The sequence below is a fragment of the Orbilia oligospora genome (genome assembly GCF_000225545.1).
Source record: "Orbilia oligospora ATCC 24927 unplaced genomic scaffold scaffold00054, whole genome shotgun sequence".
Taxonomy (NCBI): Eukaryota; Fungi; Ascomycota; class Orbiliomycetes; order Orbiliales; family Orbiliaceae; genus Orbilia; species Orbilia oligospora.
The window spans coordinates 1,198,299-1,219,882 of NW_011645611.1; the positions used below are offsets into that span (position 1 = coordinate 1,198,299).

Here is a 21,584-nt window from a genome sequence, read left to right on the forward strand (position 1 = left end):
TCTTTGATATCTGCTCTTCTCCTTCATTTTTCTTCTCTTTTTTTTTGTCATTTTTCCATTTTTTGATCCCGATTACCCTGTAAATCAGAACTCGCTCCACTGCCTCACCCCGATCGTTGGGATGGTCTCATCGTTTCTCTGATCCGTACCCCACTTTGCCTGCAGGTGGCATATCTTTGAATAGCAGCTTGGAAACCCTCGCTTCTGATCAAACAAGAGCAACACACCACTTCGCACAACATCTTGCATCTTGCATTTGTGGATGCAAGTTATCCGACATCTACCATCCACATTTAGTAAAACGTCTGGACTAATATTTTTTATTTTTTATCTTCATTCTCTAAAGACCCACAAAACCGGCTTGGATGACATTGTCTCCGACTTCTGGATATATTCAATCTGAGAGGAAACTCTTTGGTCCAGCAATGAATGACCCCAAGTTCGGCCACTATGGCCACGAAGCCCCCACATCTGCCGACTCGTCCCCTATTACATCGCCCGGTGCTGCGAGAACGACCCTCCACCGTCGTTTTACCAGTGAAACCATACGTCCGACATACCCTCAAGCTCCTATGGTCCCTCAAACTTTGGGGCCTCCAACTTTGGTGCCGGCTTCTATTCTACCTCCAACGCTTGGAAACCCGATTCCTTATAATGTGCCAACCGACGTAAGATCCATTTCGAATGTCAGTCTATCTACTCCCAATAATTCAAACTATGGTATCATTGCTAAATTCTAGTATTTAGGACGAAAAGCACCGTCAACTCCAAAATGAACAGCGGGACCTCGCACATCAAATCCAAAAGCTACAGCTTCTCTCACAGCAGAATGAGCTAGCTTTGAGAGGCCTGAGTATTCAAGATTCCACAGGATCTGTGTTCCAGGGTGCTCGAAACTTTGGAGAGCCTACAACCCCTCCAGAACATGACTATATGTATGGAAGTGGGTATGGGAATAAAGCCAACGGTGGATCCTTCAAATCGGGCGATGGGAAAACTGGAGCGAACTATCAACTGATGACTCCTCCTGCTGATGATATTATCCCGTCTATGTCCTCATCTCGTAATGTATCCGATCAGAGGCGAGACACGGAAGATGGGAAGCGATCATCTCATTGGGGTGGCTCTGCTAAACAAAGGTATACTTTCATCCTTATCCCCCTTCTCCTCTAAAGCGCCCTAACTCATAACACTTATTAAATGAAAAATTAGGGGTGTCCTGCCGTTCCTTGATAGTTCTCCTATCTTAGGAGTATCCGACCGAAAGGGTTTCTCGAACCTAGGAGCTCTAAACCAAGGGAGCTTTGGTTTCGAGTCAACTCCTGGGCCTTTGCCATCTCGTGATGCTTTGGCATCATCCCCATCGGATTCTACCCAAGTTTTCCAAATGAACACGGCTACGGATGACTTCCCTGTCCTTCTTCGTCGTGATGACTTGGCTTCTAAGGTTAGTACTCCCATTGATGGAATTTTCTAAGATGATGTTGTACTTATTCTCATAGCGAACCGTTTCCTCCTCAAAGGCTATGGAGGCCATTCATGGCTCCGGAATCAAGACTTCAGAAGATAGCCAGGGCTGGCCAAGTTTCCCTCGCCATAGACCAGGACAACAAAGCCTCCCAGCCAATACTCTACCTTTCAATCCTTCCAGCACTTTCTCTTCAAAGTATCAGGTTGGTCCAGCCGAGTCTGTCGGGACTTATCATCAAGATGATTTGTTTCTTGCCCAAAAGAAGGCGGTTGCCACTTTGGAAGATGAAGGCTTTGGGAACTTGTCCTCCTTAGCGGCATCGACCCACGGATTGAATAGCATGGCGCCAAAACTTCAATCTTCGCTTTCGACTTCCGATATTCCAACCGTTCGAACCTTTAACTTCAACGCTGCTTCACCAAACGCTGGGAAACCCGTCCTTGGCGGGGCAGGACGCCGTGACTCGGCGACTGACTTCGGCGTATGGCTTCCAAACCATCTTATTATGAAAAATTACCATTAACTAAGTGCCTAATTAAATAGGTTACGGGAACTCCATTTGGGCCTCCATTGTACAATGTTGGCCATTCTCATTCGCCAATATCTCCCGTTGGGATGTCGCCTCTCCCATCCCCTAGGTTTCCTACCTACAACCAAATGAGCATCGCCAACAAAATCTATGCTGTCCCGACCAACCAGTTCCATGGTCTAGGACAAGTAAGTGCACCGGCGAAGACGACTGACTTTTTTCATCCCACCTCTCCTGGCCGAGGACACTCGCGTCGTGGGTTTGAATCTGACGGTAACTACTATAAAAAACACATATCCTACAGGTTCCTTTTAATCTAACTCATTCATAGGAAATCGCTTCTCAAACCTCGACATTGAGGCTTTGGGCAACGAGATTTATCTTCTGTGCAAGGACCAGCACGGGTGCCGTTTCCTACAGCGAAAGCTGGAAGAGCAAAATCCCAAGGATATCGAAATAATATTCCGGGAGACGCAGGCATTCATCGTTGAACTCATGACAGATCCCTTTGGTAATTATCTTTGCCAAAAACTCCTTGAGCATACCAACAATGAACAGCGATCGAAGCTCGTAAATAATGCCGCGCCGCACCTCGTTGAAATTGCTCTCAATCAGCATGGTACCCGAGCCTTGCAGAAGATGATCGAATTTCTTTCGACTCCTGATCAAGTATGTATTTTACACTCCAAATATGTTTATTCCTTTGCTAATAATGATGTGCAGATTCAAACAGTCATCAATGCGCTCCGAGGCAAAGTAGTAGAGCTCATCCAGGACTTGAATGGTAACCACGTCATTCAGAAGTGCCTGAACCGCCTAAAGCCAGAAGATGCCCAGGTAATACTCCAGACATTGCAATTGAGATTCCATATCATTAACCGGCTCGCTAGTTTATCTTCGATGCTGTTGGCAAAAATAGTGTCACCGTTGGAACCCATCGCCATGGCTGCTGTGTGCTCCAGAGATGCATTGACCATGCTTCGACCCCCCAGCGTGCTCAGTTAATCGCCCATATCACAGAAAATGCTTTTGCTTTAGTTCGAGATCCCTTCGGGAACTACGTTGTTCAATATATCTGTAAGATTTTCACAGACCCTTATTCTATACTCCCTATCTAACGAGCTTTTTTAGTGGACCTTGGAGAGCCTGAGCTTGCGGAGCCTATGATTCATAAGTTTTTGGGCCGCATCATTGAACTCTCTATGCAAAAGTTCAGTTCTAATGTCATCGAAAAGGTTTGTCCCTTCCAAATTCAACGGCCGATTCCTTCAGGTCTAACTTTGGCACAGTGTATTCGTGTCTCTTCAAAGGAGACTAGAGCTTTGATGGTGAAAGAAATAGTCAATCCTCCAGAACTCGAAAAGTTGATCCGAGATTCATATGCCAACTATGTTATCCAAACTGCTGTATGTCATAAGTTTCCATCCTGCCCCCCAAGCTCACAACTAATTTACCCTCTTCCAGTTGGACTACGCAGAAGCGGACAGCAGGACGATGCTAGTGGATAACCTTCGACCCATTATGCCATCTATCCGCATGACGCCATACGGCCGCCGAATTCAATCGAAAATTCAGGCTCTCTCGGGTATGTCACCTGACGGGCTTGGTGCCGTTTTCGAGACAAGTTATCGTTTGGGACCCATTCCACCCCTCCAAACGCAACCACGCATGCCATCCGCCACCTATGGGCACTACACCCCCCAGGTTTCCCGCTCCCACAACATCCCAAATCAAAGCGGTTTCCCGATCGCCTACCAACCTGATATGGTTTCTAACAATTTCATTCTCTAAATCTACACTCCGCCAATGTTCGGTCCGAGATATATCCTTTTCGGGACCCACAACCCCTCATCGCCTTCCCCTAGTGTTCTAGAACCATTTGTGGGACACGATTTAATCGGTAGATTTCACAGCATTGTCAACTTTCCTCGAAGCAAAATGTATTTATAGAAGCAAAAGGAGTTGGTTATGCGGGTCAGGGTGTTCATCGTATTTTGTCTTTTCCTTTCTCTTTCCCAATTCTCTATCGTTCTTTTCCTGGATGGGTTTTTCGTTTTTCAAGTCGGGTCTCATGGTTCAATTTCGGTATTCGCATCTCCATCTACTTCTCGCTCTTCATTGCATACAGCTGGGTTGTCTTTGTCTTTCCCTTTCCCTTCCTTCTCTTTCATTCCAATGTATCAAATCACTCTGCCTGTTTGTTGGATGATCGCATTGCTCATTTGGCACTTCCTTTCCCATTCCCATATCCACATGTAGAGCAAACCGACTACCCCTAGATCGCAGTCCTCGTCTCTGTTTTGCTATCGTTCGTCTTGATATCCCCAATACACTAACCCCACAAAGCATGTATTATGAAAAAACCATTACTACCCCATTGGGATCTCGGTCGACGAGGACCCTTCAGTGTCTACACTCCTAATCACCTACTCGGGTGCACTACCCTAGCTCCTTCGCGCATTATTCTTACTCCATGTTCGCATGCTGCATGTAAATGACTTTTTATTCTTCTTCTTTCTTCTGTGTTTAACATTAATCCCTCCTTGATTTTTCTGTGCTCGCCGGATGCTTTACAAATAATGTTATCATGTTCGGCCCTACGAAACCTGTAACTCTTAGTACCTCCCCTTTCACGCTGCAAGCTTCATGGTTATACCTTTCTTTCCTTCTTTCCTTCTTTCCCCTCTTCTTATTTGTACTCTGCCTTTTATGTGGGTTTCTCCACTTTCTTGCTCTGCTGTTTCGTTTTTCTCTCTTTCACTTTTGTTTAGTTTCGGGGTTCCCTTCCTGTACTATATCTTTTTCTTGCCATGCTTACATTTTTTCTTTATTCTCTAACAATGGTGTAGTAGTCTTCTTTTATATTACTTCTCCCTTTCTTTTTTCTCTTTCTTCCCTTTTCCTACTCCCCTCCGTGACACAGACCCACCTTTCTTCTGTAAGCACTACTGTGACATACCTACTTATACCCCTTCTTCCCATTCCTCTCCTGGCAGGCTGTATTGTAGAGATGCACGATATCATATTTTCCCCCATAACGAAGACGAAAAAAAATGCCGAAAAAATACCAAAAAAAAATACACACGATACCGTATTATAGTTTCCTTTTTCTCTCCGCCCTCCTTCTCTGTCTCTGGGTTGTATTTATTCAGTTTTTACTATTCCTGTGTACTAGCTAACTTACCACCACAAAAAAAAAAACCTCTAATAGAACTTCATGATTTTTTGGGGCCAAATAACAAAAAATATCTGACTTAATATATATAAAGTACTCGGATTGTTCAGATAATTTAGAATAATTGGGTATAGATATCTGTTCCCGCTTATATACATAGTTAAATTATAACATAACCTGTGCATGTGCGGGTCTAGATGATAGAACACCCCCCTTATATTGTTAATTATACCTGAATCCGATGTACCAGTACTGCGTAAAATACAGGTAAGTACATTCTAAATTTAGATATGCATATACGGGTAGATAATATGCTTAAAGCTGCCTAAGTTGCCTAAGTACCTAAGTATCTACGAAAGACTTCAAAGGGCTGAGTTACTAACGGTGTAAAAAAAAATGAATGAAAAGAAAAGAAAAGATATTTTGGTTCGCATTAAGTTATATTTATATCAAAAATAGATCCCTCACGTGCATACCCTTTAGTAAAGACGATAATAAAAAAAAGAAGGGGGGGTGGCACGATAAAATAATAATAATAATAATAATAGTAAAGAAAGGGACATTCGAAGTTATCTCGTAAACCAGATTCAAAGAAGGGATAAGATAGAGAGGAAAAGAAATAGAAACCATCCCAACCTGTGGTACAAGATTCAGGCTGAGTATTTTTGATTTAGGAAGACAACGAGAAGAAGAGAAGAAGAAAAAGGTAAATATATGAAGGAAAACAAATGCAGGTTAAGTAAGGCATTAGCGCTGATATTAGTAGAAAAGATAAAAAAAGAAAACAGGATTGGCAAGCAAGCCGTTATAGACGGAGAAAAAAAAAAAACTTTAATAGAAATAAATCAGAAGAAATCAGAGAAAAAAGACTGATATCGTAAATAAAAAAAACATATTACCCTTGATAGAATCGCTGAAACCCATAGCTATAAAGTGAGGAAAGGCAGAGAAACAGGGCGTACTATGCGACAGCCGTTTATGCAAGAAAATTTTTAGAGCATGTTAAAAGACAACAAAAATCAATTGTTAATACGCCGCCGTTCTGTCGTAAATGATCAGTAAAAACATGATCATGGAAAAGCAAGACTATCGCCCCATTTTTGACTAGAATTGATTATGCGTTACGGCTGTCCTTCTTTGGCCAAGTAAGAGCGAGCCCAGTGTCAAGCGAGAAGTCCGCCTTATATGCCCACTCCTGGGTAACCATCCAAGCAAAGCTAGCTGCCTCAAAAGCAGAGCTGCCGGAGTATAAGGGTAAATAATATGGTGTCAAGTAGTGACTAGGAACCAACGATTTACTCCCGGGAACACGCGGCGAGCGTTTGGACCATGTCTTCCTGTAATCCGCTTCGATTTTGGACCAGGGTAGTCGTTGATGACCTAGTTTCCACCAATCCTGGTTTTTTTGTAGAATCTGAATAAGGCCGTTCCTGCTCCGTTTGATAGAGTCTAAGAATTCCTTTCTGTTGCCGTCAGTCAGACGTGTTGGGTCTGCAAGCGATATTGACATAAAACGCTGTTGTTCATACGCCGATACTCGTTCACTGCAGACGCCACCCATTTGATAACTATATGCTGGTTAGAGTAATACTTTAATATGGGTAATTCGGGAGTCTCGTACAGTAGCGCATGTAGTTCCGTATTAGCCCTGAGCCTGCTGTTAAGGAGAAATTCTATGTAGGCTAGTACCCCCCTCCAGCCCTCGGATGTACTGGAACGGTTGTCTCTCCTCCGAGCTTCGTCCTCGAGTCCGAACGAAAGAAAGTATGCACTGCAAAATATCATTGATTAGTTATAATTGTCCACTGCTAACAGATGGCGCAAACTTACATTACAGAATGGCATGCGTATATTGATGCATTTCTAAGATTCTGCTCTTCACTGGAAGTTTTAACTCCGAGGGCGCCATCCGCTTTGTGTTTGAGTTTGATACCAAGGTCCAAAAATCTGGCGGCCTCTTTCTTGAGCACGTCATAATCACCAGATCCACCAGATTCTGGGCCTTCGGGCGATTCTACTGACTGCCGGGGTTTTGGTTCCCGTTCGGTGGACCTTGGTCGTTCAGAAGATGAAGCAAGTCGTCTAGTCGGGGTCGCGATCTTTCCATTCACAGCGTTCTTAACACCGGGTGCCGATTTCAGATTATTGATGGATACCCGTGTCGGGAGGTGGGGCGATCTGTCCCTAGCTGTCCCCCTCTCTGATGTTTGGTCCGTAAGATAGCTGTCTTCCCTCACGTACTTGGAGCCTCTCCCTTGGTCGACATCTGATTCCAGTATATCCGTAACCCTGTCCACATTATGAACACCGTATTGAAGACGGACCACATGCCGTTTAGGTTTTGGTAGCACCATGTCTGCCGGGGGACGTTTTGCTGGGACCTTGAAACCAATTCTCGGGGACCGACTTCGAGTTTCTGTATCCCGTTCACTCGGTTCTAGTCTGTCCACCCTACGGTCGGCCTTTGAAGGTCGGCTATCACTATCCAGCTTGGAGCTTTTTGATGAGGCATGTGAAAGCGACTTCTCCAGACCCTTTTTCGAATGCTTCGGCGGTTCGTCGTCCATGGAATTCCAGTCTGTGTCCTTCTTCCTTTCCTGCTCCCACTCGTCAACAAGCCGATTGATCTCTTCGGGGAGAGGGCTAAGCATCTTTGGTAGTACGGGTGGCCGAGGATTGTCTTTAGCGGCATGCCGTTCGGGTTTCCGTGATTCACGCTCCTCTTTCTTAGTCGGCCTTCCACGAGGCCTATCTGGGGGGCTCGGTGAACGTCGATGCTTGACATTGTCTTTGGAGGTTACCGGAGGGGATTTATGGCGGGGATTTGCAGCTTCCCTTTTGAGTGCTTGTGTTTTCGAGGTTTTTTTCTCGGGATTTGGTACAGGTTCGTCATTCGTCGGTGGTCGCTTCGACGGAGATCGAGGGTGTGTGTTTTTGGAAGATACGTTCAAGGCTGGCGAATCGGCGTTATTTGAAGTTTTTAGCTTCTTGGTCGGTCTGTCATTGTCAGGGTGGCCACCTAGAGAGTCAGAGAGGGTATGAGTGTTGGATTGAGTAGGTTTGGATTTGGCGGATTGGTCTTTGGATCTGTCACGAAAAAAAAAAGAACAGGTCAATACACTACTATGGGGAAGTGACATTTGGAGGAATATCTCGTACATGGTAGCTTCGGCCGGTGATGGAGCATCTTTGGGCGTCGAAGAATGGCCGGCACCGGGGGCCCCATCTTGCATTCGCTTTTTATTCTTATATTCGCTCAAGGTGAGCTTTTTTCCGGTACGCGACGCTGGTGTGGCGCCCAGTAACGAAGCGGGAGCGGCTCCTTGCTTGGAGGAAGTTGATTTAGAAGGAAGGGCATTGTCCAAGCTCGTGGCCCTGTCCGGGTAGGTTGTCATCTCCTCTCGTGATAAGAACGTGTGGTGGGCATAACAAAAGCAGGTGTCTTTGTTTTGATAGCAATATTTACAGGTACCCTGGTGTCTTCTAGCATCCGTGTTTTCGTTTGCCTGGGTGAGACGGAGGGGATAATCTGGAAGGAATTTTTGTTTGAGTTCTTTGAGGCGAGTGTCGACAGCGGAGTGAGTTTGTGAGGAGGCCGACGCGGTTGTAGCATGCGCCATTACGCTGCTAAGCGGCGGCCGTTGTGTAGGGAACGAATCCCAAACAGAATCGGCAGGGGAGAGCTTTAAACGGAGGAAGAAGAGGGCGCCAGAGTGGATTCACGAGAGAGGCGAGAAAAAAAAAAAAAAAAAAAGAGGAAACGGGCCGAATGGAGGAAGGGATGGAAGGGAAGGATAGTGGGACGGCCGGCGCCGTAGGAAGGGGGTGATGTTAGCGGTGGAGGTGGAGGTGGAGGTGGAGGTGGGAGAGAGGGTGTGACGAGAGGGGCGATATTGTGCGAGTTCGACTCGAATCGTGAGAGGCACTCTGTGTTTGGGTCGGAAGGAGCGCCGATGGTTGAGGACTTAGACCGCGAAAAAGGGAAGGATAGGAGTGAGGCGAGACCAGTCGGAGACACTGATGAGGATTGGTGAAGGATAAGTTGGAGGGTGGCAGAAGAGGGAGAAAAGCGGAGGATGTTGATGGTTGGCGATGGTTGATGATGATGGTTGACGATGGTTGGTCGGCTGGTTGGTAGTGGTATAATATAATATAATCTAATGGAAGGAAGGAAGAAAGGAATGATGTTTGGTTGGTTGGTTGATGATGGCAGTGTATGGGTGAGGTGGGTGATTGGCTGGTGGAGATGCGATGTTTGGGTGCTGGTGCCAGCGGTGGGGAAGGGGGGCCTTGTGTTGTGTGGCATTACCGGTATCCCCCATGCTATGTAGGTACTTAGTATGTATGCTATGCTGCCCTGGCTAGTCCATTTTCATTCTAATTCTCATTCTACGATAGATAATACTTTACTCTACTCTACTTTAACACTGGAGGAGCACGTATGATAAGTGATTACTTAGGTAAGTACATACATACACTGAGTAATTATAACTCTTCGTCGTCATCATCGGTCGTGCCGCCTAGAGTGTCTTCGTCCGTGGTCTGGCGGTCCTCCGCCTCTGCATCAAATCCACCACCTGAATATTTATATTTGAGGCTATCCTCCTCAAGACTATCCCGGTCAATAACCATTTCGTCCCCAGTAGCATCGTCGTCGTTGTCGTCGTCGCCCTCCTCAGATGGGGGCTTTTCCTCGGGTTGCTTTCTTTTCCTCCCAGTGATTGTTTTTGACACTGTTGCCTTCTTCTTTGGTTTCGATTCCGCCAGCCTGGGTTTCGGATTCGATTCCATAGGTTCATCTTCCTCCGCTTCTTCATCTGAAACATGCGCTCCCGGTACTGCTGTTGCTGCAACGCTACGTTGGCCTATATGTGCATATTAGACGTCAGAGTTGCACAATCGAATAGAGCAGAAAGAAAGAGAGAAGGGAAATTTTACCCTGTGACAATTCTCTGATTTTCTTCTTTTTCTCATTTAGCAGGCGTTGAAACTGCAGGATAAGAGTATCCTCGTGCTTCTTCTTCGCCGAAGACAAATCCTGGATCTGCCTCTCTAGCTTTTCCAACTTGGCCCGAGCTTCTGTGGCTTCTTTCTCTGCCTTGGCTGATCTCACCTAGTATTTTTTAAAAATCAAAATTAATATTAATATCAATTAGTGTTCAATCCAGTCCTCTTTCGAGAGTGGGTATAAAAACGTGGGTATAAAACATACGAGGGCGTCATCCTTCTCTTTACAAACAGCATCCAGCCAATCCCAGAGCTCGATTTCCACATCCTGGGGTGTAAATTGGAGGACACCCAGTCTCCTCTGCACAGCTTTTTTGTTAGAAAGGAAACGTATATATATAAAGATCATTATGCAGGAGATAAAACATACTCGGATGCCTCCGACATCTTCCCTCACGCTGACCTAAATTAAATAATAAAAAAATAAATCGAATAGCTTAGCACATTTTCAACTCTCTTTTTAATTGGTACGGGGTGGAGAGAGACATACAGATATGGAGTCCTTCTTGACGAGAGCCGAGAGTTGAATGTTATTGAGCAGATGGAGCTCTTCTAGAGGAGCATCAGCTAGCAGAACAGCTCTAAGAACAGCTTTCCAATCATCGTCGCTTTGTTCAGACGAAGGGTCCTTGAGTGCCTTCGTCTTGCTGTCCTTTACTATATCCTCATAGAAAAAATTAGCTTCATCTAAAAAATAGTATGTACTTACCTGAGTAAGTAAGTAAAGTAAAAGTAAATAATAGATGGGGAAACATACGCGTCAAACCATAACCTTCGGAGCCGTCGGTGGCGGTTATGGAGACATTGAGGGGAATGGTGGCAGCTGTTGGCTGGACGTGGAGAATTACGGCTGATTCTTCCTTCTCATCGGACCGGGCGACACGGAGGATCTTTGACGGACGCATTTTCTTTACACTACCATCCCTTCGATAGTAATTGAGTAGAACGGAATCTGGCGATGCGGTTTATATATATTTGTACAAATCGGTATTTTATAATATAATGATAATAATAATAGGGTAGAGTCATGGGCATGGAAGTGCAGTGCATATACCATGAGATGGCCATCGAATCAGACACTAGTACAGGTCAACACCAAACCGGCCAGGCCAAAGTGGCAGTCAGTTCCTTCTAGCGGCCTTCTCTGCAGGTGTTTTTTTTTTTTCTCCCTTCGGTTGAAGCTCGGATTCAGCCCAAGCCCAAGCTGCTGGGTTTTTATTCATGCAACCTTTGGAAGTTAAAAAAAAAAAAAGAAGAGAGAGAGAAAGAGAAAAAAGAGAGAGGAGGAGAGAGGAAGAAGTGCCCGTCGTCTGCAGGGAAAGGGGCCCATTCTCTCACACATAGAGACAGAGTCCCTCCCTCCGGTGGGTGGATGCTGTCCTGTCCTGTCCTGTTCGGTCAACAAGCTAGCAACTGGGCTGCACTGCACGTTACTGCAACTACTGCACATTCTTCTCTCTTCTCTTCTCTCTTCCTTCTTCTCCTTCTTCCCTCTTCCTTCTCCTCAACATCATCATCACCATCATCATCACCATCGACATCATCATCACCGGCTTCATCAACTTCAACTTCAATTTCGACGTTTTATGCTCAGACGATAATCGACCATTATAATCACGACCATACTACCACTAATAATACTCTTGCTTTTTCAAACTCCGACATTCTCCTCCATCGTCTAGCGGTATCAAAAATTAAATACCAGGCACAGAATATATTAACTCCGACTAATACCATTCTGGCCTTTCCATTTCACCTTCAACATTTGTACCAATCTCGACTTCAACTCCGAATATAGCTTCAGTTTCAGCTTCTCCTGGATCTGGCATCCACCGACCAACTATTTAATTACTAAAAAGCGAGAAATACAAAAGACAAAATTCGGAGAAAGGGAGACTTTGTCGAATTTTTTACCAGCTTGAAGGACCATTTTCCACGAACCTAACCGCCAAGCTGCCCCGGACAATTCACTCTCCCGAGGGATGGAAACATCACCTCTGAAGAAAAAAGGTGCTTCTCCGAGCTTCGCTATCGAATCATGGGACGATGACGATGACTTCAAAGATGTCGGCGACCTTCGCATGTCGAAACCTTCCTCTCGCTTCAGCGACCGTGGCTCGACTCCTTCCCGTCTCTCGGTCGCCAGCGATACTCTCCACGACCTCGCATTCATGGATGATATGGAGAAGGACTTTGTATTGCCTCATTTGGCGTCTATAATCTCACCTGAGGATGCCATCCGTTCTGCCAACAAAGCCGGCATCCCCTTGCCTAAGGATATTCCTGCTTCAGCTCTCACCGGGGGTTCTATCAGAAAAATTGGTGCTTCCTCTAAGCGCGTAGTCAAGGTCGACTGGACCGAGGATCTGGAAATCGACACTTCTGTTCCCAAGTTTTTAACCGTCAAAAAGGTTCGAAGCAGCGAGTTTCCTCTTGACGCCTTCCAAACCTCCTCTGAGGATGAAAGGAGCCAATTCCATGACGAAGATGACATTCCAACTATCAGGGCCCACAAAAGATCCCCTAGGAGAAGTCCCCTCATCGATGCTTTCAGATTACCAACTCCCGAAATCCCGTCTGAACAGGAACTCGCCGCTAAGTTGCCGCCTCCCACCGATCCTTTCGATGCCTTCGATGCTATTGACGACCTCCCGACCGATCTACCGGTTGTTCCAAGTAGCGAAAGGAAGTCCGAAATTCAAGCAAATCTCTCAAATTTCATGGATAGCGATACCGATGAACTGGCAGAGGGCAGCTTGGGTACCAGGCACGGTGGAAGATACCGATCCAACTCCATCATGTCCACAATGAGTCCGAGTTTGGCAAGCACTTTTACAGTAGAAAGCGAAGACGAGAGTTTCAACTGCATCGAGCTGCCCCAAGCCGATTTCGATTTCCAATACGCGCTTGAGGAAAAACGGAAATCCAGATTGCTCGCTAGAACCGCATCCGACCTTCGAAATGCTGGCGAACAATCCAAAGATGATTTCTTAGATGACATTGAAATCGGAGAAGGTGGTCTTCTGAGTTCAAAAATCAACCGCAACAAAAATATTCTCTTAAAAGCCACTCCCACGAGTCCAAGGAGGAGCGCTGTCACGTTAACGTTTACGAGAATTGGGGAACAGAAAATGAAGAAATCCCACGCGCGGAGGCTCTCCATCAGCTCCAATCATAGCACGCTAGAATCGGTTGACGAGGGCACACCGGGCCGCCCAGCTTCCCTGGAAATTAGCATCGAATCCCAGAAAGGAGATAACCAAAAACGGCCCCAACCCACTCTCAAGCGTACCGATCCCAGCAAGCAATCACGACTTCTTCGACCCCAGAGATCAACACCCAACCTCAAAGCCCAGAACTCGGCCCCTATGAAACTCCCCCAGGCGCTTCCTCCTCCCGTGCCCCCAATCCCTCGAAGTTTCTTCACCGAGAATGACACAATCCCTACCATACCGACAATGCTACCAGTTCGAGCAGGATACAAGGGTTTACCAATTAATAGACCTCCTTCCCGTACTATGCCCAACCGGCCACCGTCCCGAAACAACAGTCGCGCTGCGTCTAGATCAAGCAATCGGTCAGAGTCTCGCGGACCGCCTCCGAAATCACCATCCGCGGAGCATAGTCATTCGATAAACAGATACATGAATACGTCCCGACCTTCTTCCCGCGCTAGCATTGGTAGTCGTTCCAAGTCTCCAGGCCGACCATCAACACCCTCACAAAGGCCACCGTTCCTTCCAGCAGGCGCGTCTCAGTCGCAATCACAACATGTTCTCAGTAAACTCCAGCGAAAGTCGTCTGCAAAAGCCCTACGGCCTCCGTCCGCCCAAGATTCCCGTCCTCCAAGTAGGTCGTCAAGGATTAGGGAACGTTCCCCGCTTCGTAATGCTCAACCGGTGGCAGTTACAGCTTCACCCTCATCTGCATCCGGAGTTATAGCACCGGAACCTCTCCGAAAGGAAGCTGCCTCAACAAATTTCATGCTAGCACCAGTAAAAAAACGGCACTACGGCATTGGTAACGAGCTCGATGCTTTCGATGATCTTCCGACAAGCCTCAAACTCGAAAGCAAATTCACTGTGAAACCTGTTGGTCAAGGAGCTCCGCGAGCCCTAAGGTCCACCAAAAGGGCAACTCTCAACACCGTTGCTCCTCCTGAGGGAACTCTACCCGTCAAGGAAACTAAGCTACCGCGCTCCAACCGTCGTAAGTTTTTTTTCTTTTCTTTTCTTTTTTTACCCTTTTATCCCTGCCTAAATTCTCTAGGGTTCGGCTTGGTGCTAACTAAATACTAGGCCTAATAACTCCCCCTTCAGCACAGCGAGGAGCCCTTCCGCTCGTAGGCGAAATCGAGCAGAAGAGGCCATCCTGGCGAACCAAAGCTCCTAAGCGCCTTAATCATGATATGCCACAAAGACCACAGCTCATTACCGCCGCAACCTTACCAAATCAAGCAAAGGGTAGGTAGAAGTCTTGTTTAATGTTCTGCTTGCTTAAACTAATGTTTGGTATTTATAGCCGTCAACGATATGGTTTACAATCCAACAACCTTCCGATGGGAAGGAAACGAACACGCAGTCCGCGGATTTGAAAAAGAAGAATTTCTCCCCACCGCTCTCCCACGCCCAGCTCTCATCTCCAGCGTCAAGTCATCTAAAAACATCCAGGTTGTTGGGAAGATGGTGTTTGATCCCAATCATATGTGCTGGCTCAAGGTGGATGACACCGGTTCGGACGACGAAGCCAACGCTTTAGCCGACATCGACGATCTGAAGGATACGAACTCTATGACTGAAAGAAGCACCCGAGATAGTGCACATGGCGCATCTCTTAACGATCTAATGACGGCGGAGGAGTTTGATGTCGGACCGGAGTTTACTAGAAGACAGAGGGAGGAAGAGCAGCGATGGCGAAGGAAAGTTAGTGGCTGGATATCCTCTAATGACGCCCGAGATCCCAATCGGTCTTGGGAGCTACGCGACATTGCTCTCTCGAAGACCGACTCCGACTACAACTGAGACGTTGATGCCATCCTTTCCATTTTTTGCCTCGCCCAGCTTTCCAGCATGCCATCTATTCTTTTTCTATTCTTTCCACCTTCATCCTTTTTATTTTTTCCTTTTTTTTATAACATTTCTTCATATCTTTTCTTTGGCCTGATATATACTACTGCTTTTCGCACCCGCCCTAGATTCCCAAAAAAGTTTCTTTTCCCAGATCTTGTTATCTACCCGCACGACAAATACCCCAACTAACGAATATAGAGTTTACGACCCCTTTTTCTGATGTTATTTTCTTCTGAGTTCTACGGTATCTTCTCTTTCTTTGTTTCTGTTTTACACTTCACGAATCTGGTTTTATTTTTGGAGCGATCATTTTGTATGGGGTTTCAATGCTGCAAGAGACCGACGCAAGAAGGATTTCGATTGGCGACAGCTCCTGCAGGTACCAACGACCATCCGACCCGCGTCAGGGACATAGCACCGATGGGCATGAAGGATAAGGTAAACGAAAATTGGCGTTTACACTCCCATGCAACCCATATCTTTTCTTTTTGAACTTTTTCTTTCGGATTTTTTTATATATTTGGAACGGTTTCAGGAATTTGGAAGGCTTAAAAAAGTTTCTATGCAATGATAGAGAGGGACCTATTCTTGGAAAGGGAGCATATCCCGACGGCGTCACACCAGTCTTTCCGCCCAAAAGGTAATTGTATTTTTTCATCCACTATTATTTCCATTTGATAAATTTTGCTGTTACTTCTCTATTACACATCATTGGGCCTGTGGTTTTTCGAAAGATTTTTTTTTTTTTTTTTTTTTTTTTAATCAGAAGCGACTGGTCACCTTTGAAAGGGCTGTTCCTGGAGAATAGTCGTTGTGGATGCCAGCGCTTGTAATATCACTTGCATACCTTCACTCACATATTGATATATTCTTTTTCTCCCCTTCTTTTAAATTTAAAATTTCACCTCAAAGTCTTCGAATTTGCGAATTGAAATTCGAAATCCACAGTCCCTCTGTTGATACCGAACTGCAAGTATTGTATCCTTTTTTTTTATATCTTATTATTTTTATCCTCTGTACATGCATGAATCCCCCTCTCCCATCCCCCCAGCGTAATGATTGTTATTCATTATAATTCGTTATAATGATAAGAAAATAGAAGCCGTCGATTAGACTAGACTCAAACCAAACCAAACCAAACTAAACTGTAAGCTATTTGCTTAAATACCTGATCGAGAACTCGAAACCTCCTTAATTCTCTGCATGAATACTTAGGTAGTACTTAGCAATAGTCGAAGTATGCAACATTCCACGAGGGAGTTTCCGTGCGTTGCGTGAGCGAGGGTATAGTTCCTACTTAGTTACCTGCAATTGATGTACCGGCCAGGTAATGAAGATGAAGCTTGGCTGTCCCAAAACGTGTCCTCATTGCAGATTGAATGATATTACCTCCCGTCCCTTTCTTCCTCTCCTTCAATCCACCAAATCGAGCTCCTTCATGACCCTTTAAAACCCTCTCCAGGCCGTAGCGGTAATCGAATAACCTCCGTTCGGTTTTACAGTCTGTCCATGTCGAATCTGCCGTAATTGCCAGCCAGCAATCCGTCGACCTTTCAATTCGTTTTCTGCGCGACAGGAGATAGGCACACAGCTTACCCATTCGACAATCTAGAGAAAAAAGATTCCGCCTCCCAACGAACCAGGTCGCAAGGAAACCGACTACCCCCTCGAAAGTAACGTTTTTGGCTCTGATCGCGTGCAACCTTCAAGTTCATCCATTGAACGACATCATCTATATCATCTACACCTCGAAGCTCTACCATCACGATCGGTGTGGGTTTCTTTTGTCCACAACAAGGGGAATCCAGGAGGAAGGGATATTATCGAACATTAGGAGGGAATCTGTCGCCTTTCTCGGGCTGAATCTCGTTCAAGATGAATATCTTCCGACTTGCTGGTGGGTTATTCATCCTATTCGACTTTTTCAGGCTCTAGATGAGAGGCTCATGCTGACGGGTTTCAATCGTTAGGTGATCTATTTCACCTGATAAGTATCTTCATACTTATCCACAAGATGTCGACGAGCAAGGTAGCTTCACGCCCTCTCGACTCCCTGCGGAAATGATCCCAATAACTAACTCGCCTCTCAGAGCTGCGCAGGCATATCCTTCAAATCACAAGCTCTGTACCTTCTAGTATACGTCACAAGATATTTAGGTACCTACTTATCATCCTCTTATAGCTTACCCCTGGAAGAAACTCATAAATTGCGTCATCATACAGATCTCTTCTGGACTTTCGCCTTATACAACTCCACTATGAAGATCATATTCATTGGTTCATCGGCCTATGTCCTTCATCTTATGACTGGTCCCTTCAAGCCCACTCATGATCCTAACATCGACACTTTCAAGGTCCGGTACCTGATTGGAGGTGCTGCGCTTCTGGCATTGTTGTTCCCTTATAAGTGGACTCCTGCTGAGGTACTTCATACCCTTGCCCCTCTCCCCGTTTTCTTTCTAAATAATTTAAAAGTCGACCGGTTTCTAATGTTCTTTACGCGGCGTCTCTCCGTGAATTAGGTTCTCTGGACTTTCAGCATCTGGCTTGAAAGTGTCGCCATCCTGCCACAGTTGTTTATGGTACAACGGACCGGAGCTGCCGAAACTATCACTACCCACTATATCTTTGCCTTGGGAGCGTACAGAGCTTTGTACATCCCCAATTGGATTTATAGATACTTGACCTCGACCTTTTGGGATCCATTGTCGGTTATTGCAGGTGTTATTCAGACGATTCTATATTCTGATTTCTTTTACATTTATTATACCAAGTAAGTTACTTTCCTCCCCTTTTAAAACTGTTTCATTCGCATGTTGGCAGACTATTTGGGTTACTTTTTTTTTGTTGGGAGGTGCTAATGGTTGGGGGGTGTAGGGTTCTACAGGGAAGGAAGTTTGAGCTTCCAGTTTAAGTGGGCGGGATAGTTTGGTTCCTGGAATTGTTAAGAACATAACTCGGAGACGGGAATGCCATGTGGCAAACTTCCAACCACCACCACCACCAAAAACGTCTCTTTTACGACGGAGAGTATCATTATCCTAAATTCTCAAGAACAACCTTTCTCATCCTTGGTGTTTTTATTCCTCTTTTTTGTGTGTGAGGATGGCGGAATGAAAAAAATGAAATATCTGAAGACACAGAAAATGAACAACGAAAAAAGTTTCTTTGAAAGAGAGAAGGAAAAAAAAAAAACACAAAAACCCCTTTCGTAATTACAACTTTCATTGTAGGTATTTAAATACTTCTTTTCTCTTTTCTGTTTTTTTTGCTTTTAGTGGGATGGGGATTTATTATATAGGATGGCAAGTGTATGATCGGGATGAAAATGAATTCAAAAGGCCTTAAGGATGAGAGAAAATAGAGGACTTTTTAATTTTTCTATATCCAATCCAAAAGTAATACTATCGATAATCTTAATATTCTGTCGAACGAAAGTTATTTTTATAGACATTCAACCTCCATTTATTTATTTATTATGCTCTTAACGATGAAACCTCCCTCTGTTTAACAATATATAATATAAAGTGGAAAAAAAAAAAGAAATCAAGAACTACAAGAACATTGCATCCCAGCATCTTGAGGTGGTACATCCCCACAAAGTCTATCCTCTTCTGCCCATTCACTCTCGGGCCCCCAGTGGTCTTCAAAGGGACGTAACGACATATCTAGGATTTTATGCAGAATATCTCTTTCTCCGTTTCTTTGGACGCGGTTGATTAATTCTATCGTTTGACCTTTTCGTTAGTATGATCTTCTGGAAATGTATGTATGAATTCACAGTAACTCAAGTAAGCAGAATAAGTAGAAGAAGAAGAAGCGCAGTGGGGTTCCATACCATCCAACACCCAATTCTTTGGCAAAAACCTAGGATTAACCTTCTTCATCTCCCTCTGCCTCCGTTCATCATCCAACCCCCCATCCTCCTCCGCAAGTCTCTCCCTCCACTTCCCCAACCACTCCGCAATCTCCTTCTTCGCCTTCTCCTTCTCCTTAAGCTTATCCCTCGCCGCCAGACCCGGCATATTAACCGCCGAATTCTCATTAAAAAAATGTTCAGCAGCCATAACCCTACTATCTTCATCTCCCATATGACTGATAGGTAAATCCGCCAACCTCCTAAAGAAATGATTAAAATCCAACCCCAACTTCTCCATCAAATCCAAGGCGGTAGTAAAATGATTTTCCATGTCGATTTCTTTGTTAGTTTGGAATCCCAGACGTTGGGACATGAGGGTTTGGTAGGTTGATATGAAGGTTGTTTTGTATTCTATACCCGCGCGGTCGATTATGGATTCTGCGCGTTTCGTTAGGGGTTCGACTTGCGAGGGTTGTAGGCCCGAGGAGAGGTATTGCGGGGAGTCGACGAGAGAACCTAAGCCGAAGAGTTCGGCGAGGGATTCGCCGAGTCGGACCATGTTCCACCAGATTATTGTGGGTTGGTTGCGGTAGGAGTAGCGGAGGGAGGAGTCGTCGTGGTTTGGGGTGAAACTTGGGTCGAAGTTCTGGATGATTTTTGATATTGTTAGTTGATTATTTTACCCTTATAATATAGATTTGAAAGAGAAAAAAAGGAATCTCACATCCATAAAACTGAACGGTCCGAAATCCAGACTCAATCCCAAGATACTCGTGTTATCTGTATTCAAAACCCCGTTCATAAACCCATACGCCTGCCAATACGCCACCGTCCTTGCATTCCTCCTCACCACTTCTCTATAAAACAGTTCATATCTATTAGGTTCTCCATCCGGTTCTCCACCGTCGCTTTCCTCCCTAGGACCTCCCAAATTCTTAACCCCACCATAGACTTCTTCAATAGCGTAATCAGCAAGTTTTCTAGTGAGGTTTCTGTCGTTCCTACTATAAGGTAAATCAAAAGTTCCGACTCTTAGCCATGATTGTGCGAAACGAGTTACTATGGCGCAGGACTCGATGGTTTCCCTTTGTGCCTTCTTTTTGGGTAGGAGGGTTAAGGAGAGTGCTCTAGTGGTGGGGATTTTTAGACCGTGGAGGGCTTCGGAGACTATGAATTCGCGGATTGAAGAGCGGAGAACTGCTTTGCCGTCTCTGTATATGTATTTATCAATATAAAGTCTTTTTAACTTCAGAAGGAAGAGTATGTGAAAGAAACCTACGCAAATCGAGAATAGGGGGTTGTTCCGGCACCTTTGAGCTGCCATTCATATCGTACACCGGTGGAAGGGTTTGTACTCTCGAAGAGGCTTATTGCTCTCTGTTATTTCTGTTAGCTCATATACTATGTATTAGCTAGTATTGGGAAAGAGACATACCCCATCACCAAGTTGGCCTGCCCAGTGGCCACTAAGAATAAGTATCCCATTAGCTATCAGTCCCCTAAGAAAAGAAGCACCCTTCATTCCCTCACGAAAAGGAAGAAATCGTACAATTGATACCCTAATAAAAGCCTATCAACAATCAAACTCCCTCGCCATACCATACCAACAAGAATTATATGAAAGAGAAAACATACCCCCATAACACTGAGCCCAAGGATAATGTTCCTCAAAGATTTTATTCCCACTAACCAACTTCCCAAACCCTTCTTCTTTTTCCTCCCCTCTCTTCAATCCAATACTGTCAAATGCAGCAGGACTAACCGCGAGTAATTCATAATCCGGCGTTTCTTCGGGTTTAATCCATGTGAACGCTGCATTTTTTACCAATCCCGGTTTGGGGCGCTGGTTCGAATCCGCGACTTGTGGGGTTGGTACGTTCGGGTCCGCTGTATTATCATAACAAGTAAACATAAAACATCATTACCAAAATAGGTTTTTTTAAAATATATATATAATGGGATGGGGACACTTACGAGGTAATTTATCAGTGAAAACATGTGACTTTGGAAGTTCATCTAATGTAACTCCACCCTTAGAACTCATACCCGAATACCCAGTATTGATATCCATCAAACTCGAGAAATTCCTAGAAAGTAATAATAACCGCGGTAAAGCCCGAAGAACCCCCCTGTTCGAATGTGTTGCTGCCTGTTGGAATATCTGCTGCGGCGGGAACATGCAGCTTTTTTTTTTTCTTCTTTTCGTGTCCGCAGTTTCGGGATTGTGAAGCTCCGATTTAACTATTTTGTTCCTGCTCTTGTTCAAAAGACTAGATTAAGACACTATGGGATTGGTTGGAAGGGAGGGGGGGGGTTATTATGCATGTGCGATTTTGGAAGGGGGGAAAGCTGCAGGATATCATATGTCAGGCGCAGGTTCACTTTATAGCATGCATCGGATAGGTTTGCGGGTTTATAAGCTGTCGGTTCTCGCCAAGGCGGGTTTGGTAATGACGTTAACTTAACTTCCGCGC

At 45.1% G+C, this 21,584-nt stretch overlaps 6 protein-coding genes across 6 annotated transcripts; 3 read left to right on the forward strand and 3 right to left on the reverse strand.

Annotated features, from left to right (window-relative positions):
- Positions 1-365: 365 nt before the first annotated feature.
- AOL_s00054g376 (uncharacterized protein) lies at positions 366-3,791 on the forward strand (the record flags this gene model as incomplete). The annotated part of the gene is made up of 10 exons (XM_011121692.1): positions 366-686; positions 748-1,139; positions 1,213-1,447; positions 1,503-1,952; positions 2,015-2,273; positions 2,332-2,669; positions 2,724-2,837; positions 2,891-3,077; positions 3,132-3,406; positions 3,465-3,791. 10 exons carry the CDS (start codon positions 366-368, stop codon positions 3,789-3,791), a joined length of 2,898 nt encoding a protein of 965 aa, XP_011119994.1.
- A 2,498-nt stretch (positions 3,792-6,289) lies between these two features.
- On the reverse strand, positions 6,290-8,795 carry AOL_s00054g377 (uncharacterized protein; the record flags this gene model as incomplete). The annotated part of the gene is made up of 4 exons (XM_011121693.1): positions 6,290-6,743; positions 6,797-6,946; positions 7,006-8,262; positions 8,335-8,795. The coding sequence occupies 4 exons, from the start codon at positions 8,793-8,795 to the stop codon at positions 6,290-6,292; spliced, it is 2,322 nt and encodes a 773-aa protein (XP_011119995.1).
- Positions 8,796-9,660: 865 nt separating this feature from the next.
- On the reverse strand, positions 9,661-11,087 carry AOL_s00054g378 (uncharacterized protein; the record flags this gene model as incomplete). The annotated part of the gene is made up of 6 exons (XM_011121694.1): positions 9,661-10,040; positions 10,114-10,288; positions 10,388-10,483; positions 10,553-10,585; positions 10,673-10,839; positions 10,940-11,087. 6 exons carry the CDS (start codon positions 11,085-11,087, stop codon positions 9,661-9,663), a joined length of 999 nt encoding a protein of 332 aa, XP_011119996.1.
- A 1,077-nt stretch (positions 11,088-12,164) lies between these two features.
- AOL_s00054g379 (uncharacterized protein) lies at positions 12,165-15,203 on the forward strand (the record flags this gene model as incomplete). The annotated part of the gene is made up of 3 exons (XM_011121695.1): positions 12,165-14,391; positions 14,481-14,645; positions 14,704-15,203. 3 exons carry the CDS (start codon positions 12,165-12,167, stop codon positions 15,201-15,203), a joined length of 2,892 nt encoding a protein of 963 aa, XP_011119997.1.
- A 2,306-nt stretch (positions 15,204-17,509) lies between these two features.
- AOL_s00054g380 (uncharacterized protein) lies at positions 17,510-18,165 on the forward strand (the record flags this gene model as incomplete). Its single annotated transcript, XM_011121696.1, has 3 exons — positions 17,510-17,674; positions 17,774-18,024; positions 18,129-18,165. 3 exons carry the CDS (start codon positions 17,510-17,512, stop codon positions 18,163-18,165), a joined length of 453 nt encoding a protein of 150 aa, XP_011119998.1.
- A 632-nt stretch (positions 18,166-18,797) lies between these two features.
- Positions 18,798-21,289, reverse strand: AOL_s00054g381 (uncharacterized protein; the record flags this gene model as incomplete). Its single annotated transcript, XM_011121697.1, has 8 exons — positions 18,798-18,976; positions 19,090-19,756; positions 19,835-20,321; positions 20,390-20,487; positions 20,546-20,576; positions 20,660-20,669; positions 20,746-20,997; positions 21,085-21,289. 8 exons carry the CDS (start codon positions 21,287-21,289, stop codon positions 18,798-18,800), a joined length of 1,929 nt encoding a protein of 642 aa, XP_011119999.1.
- Positions 21,290-21,584: the final 295 nt, after the last annotated feature.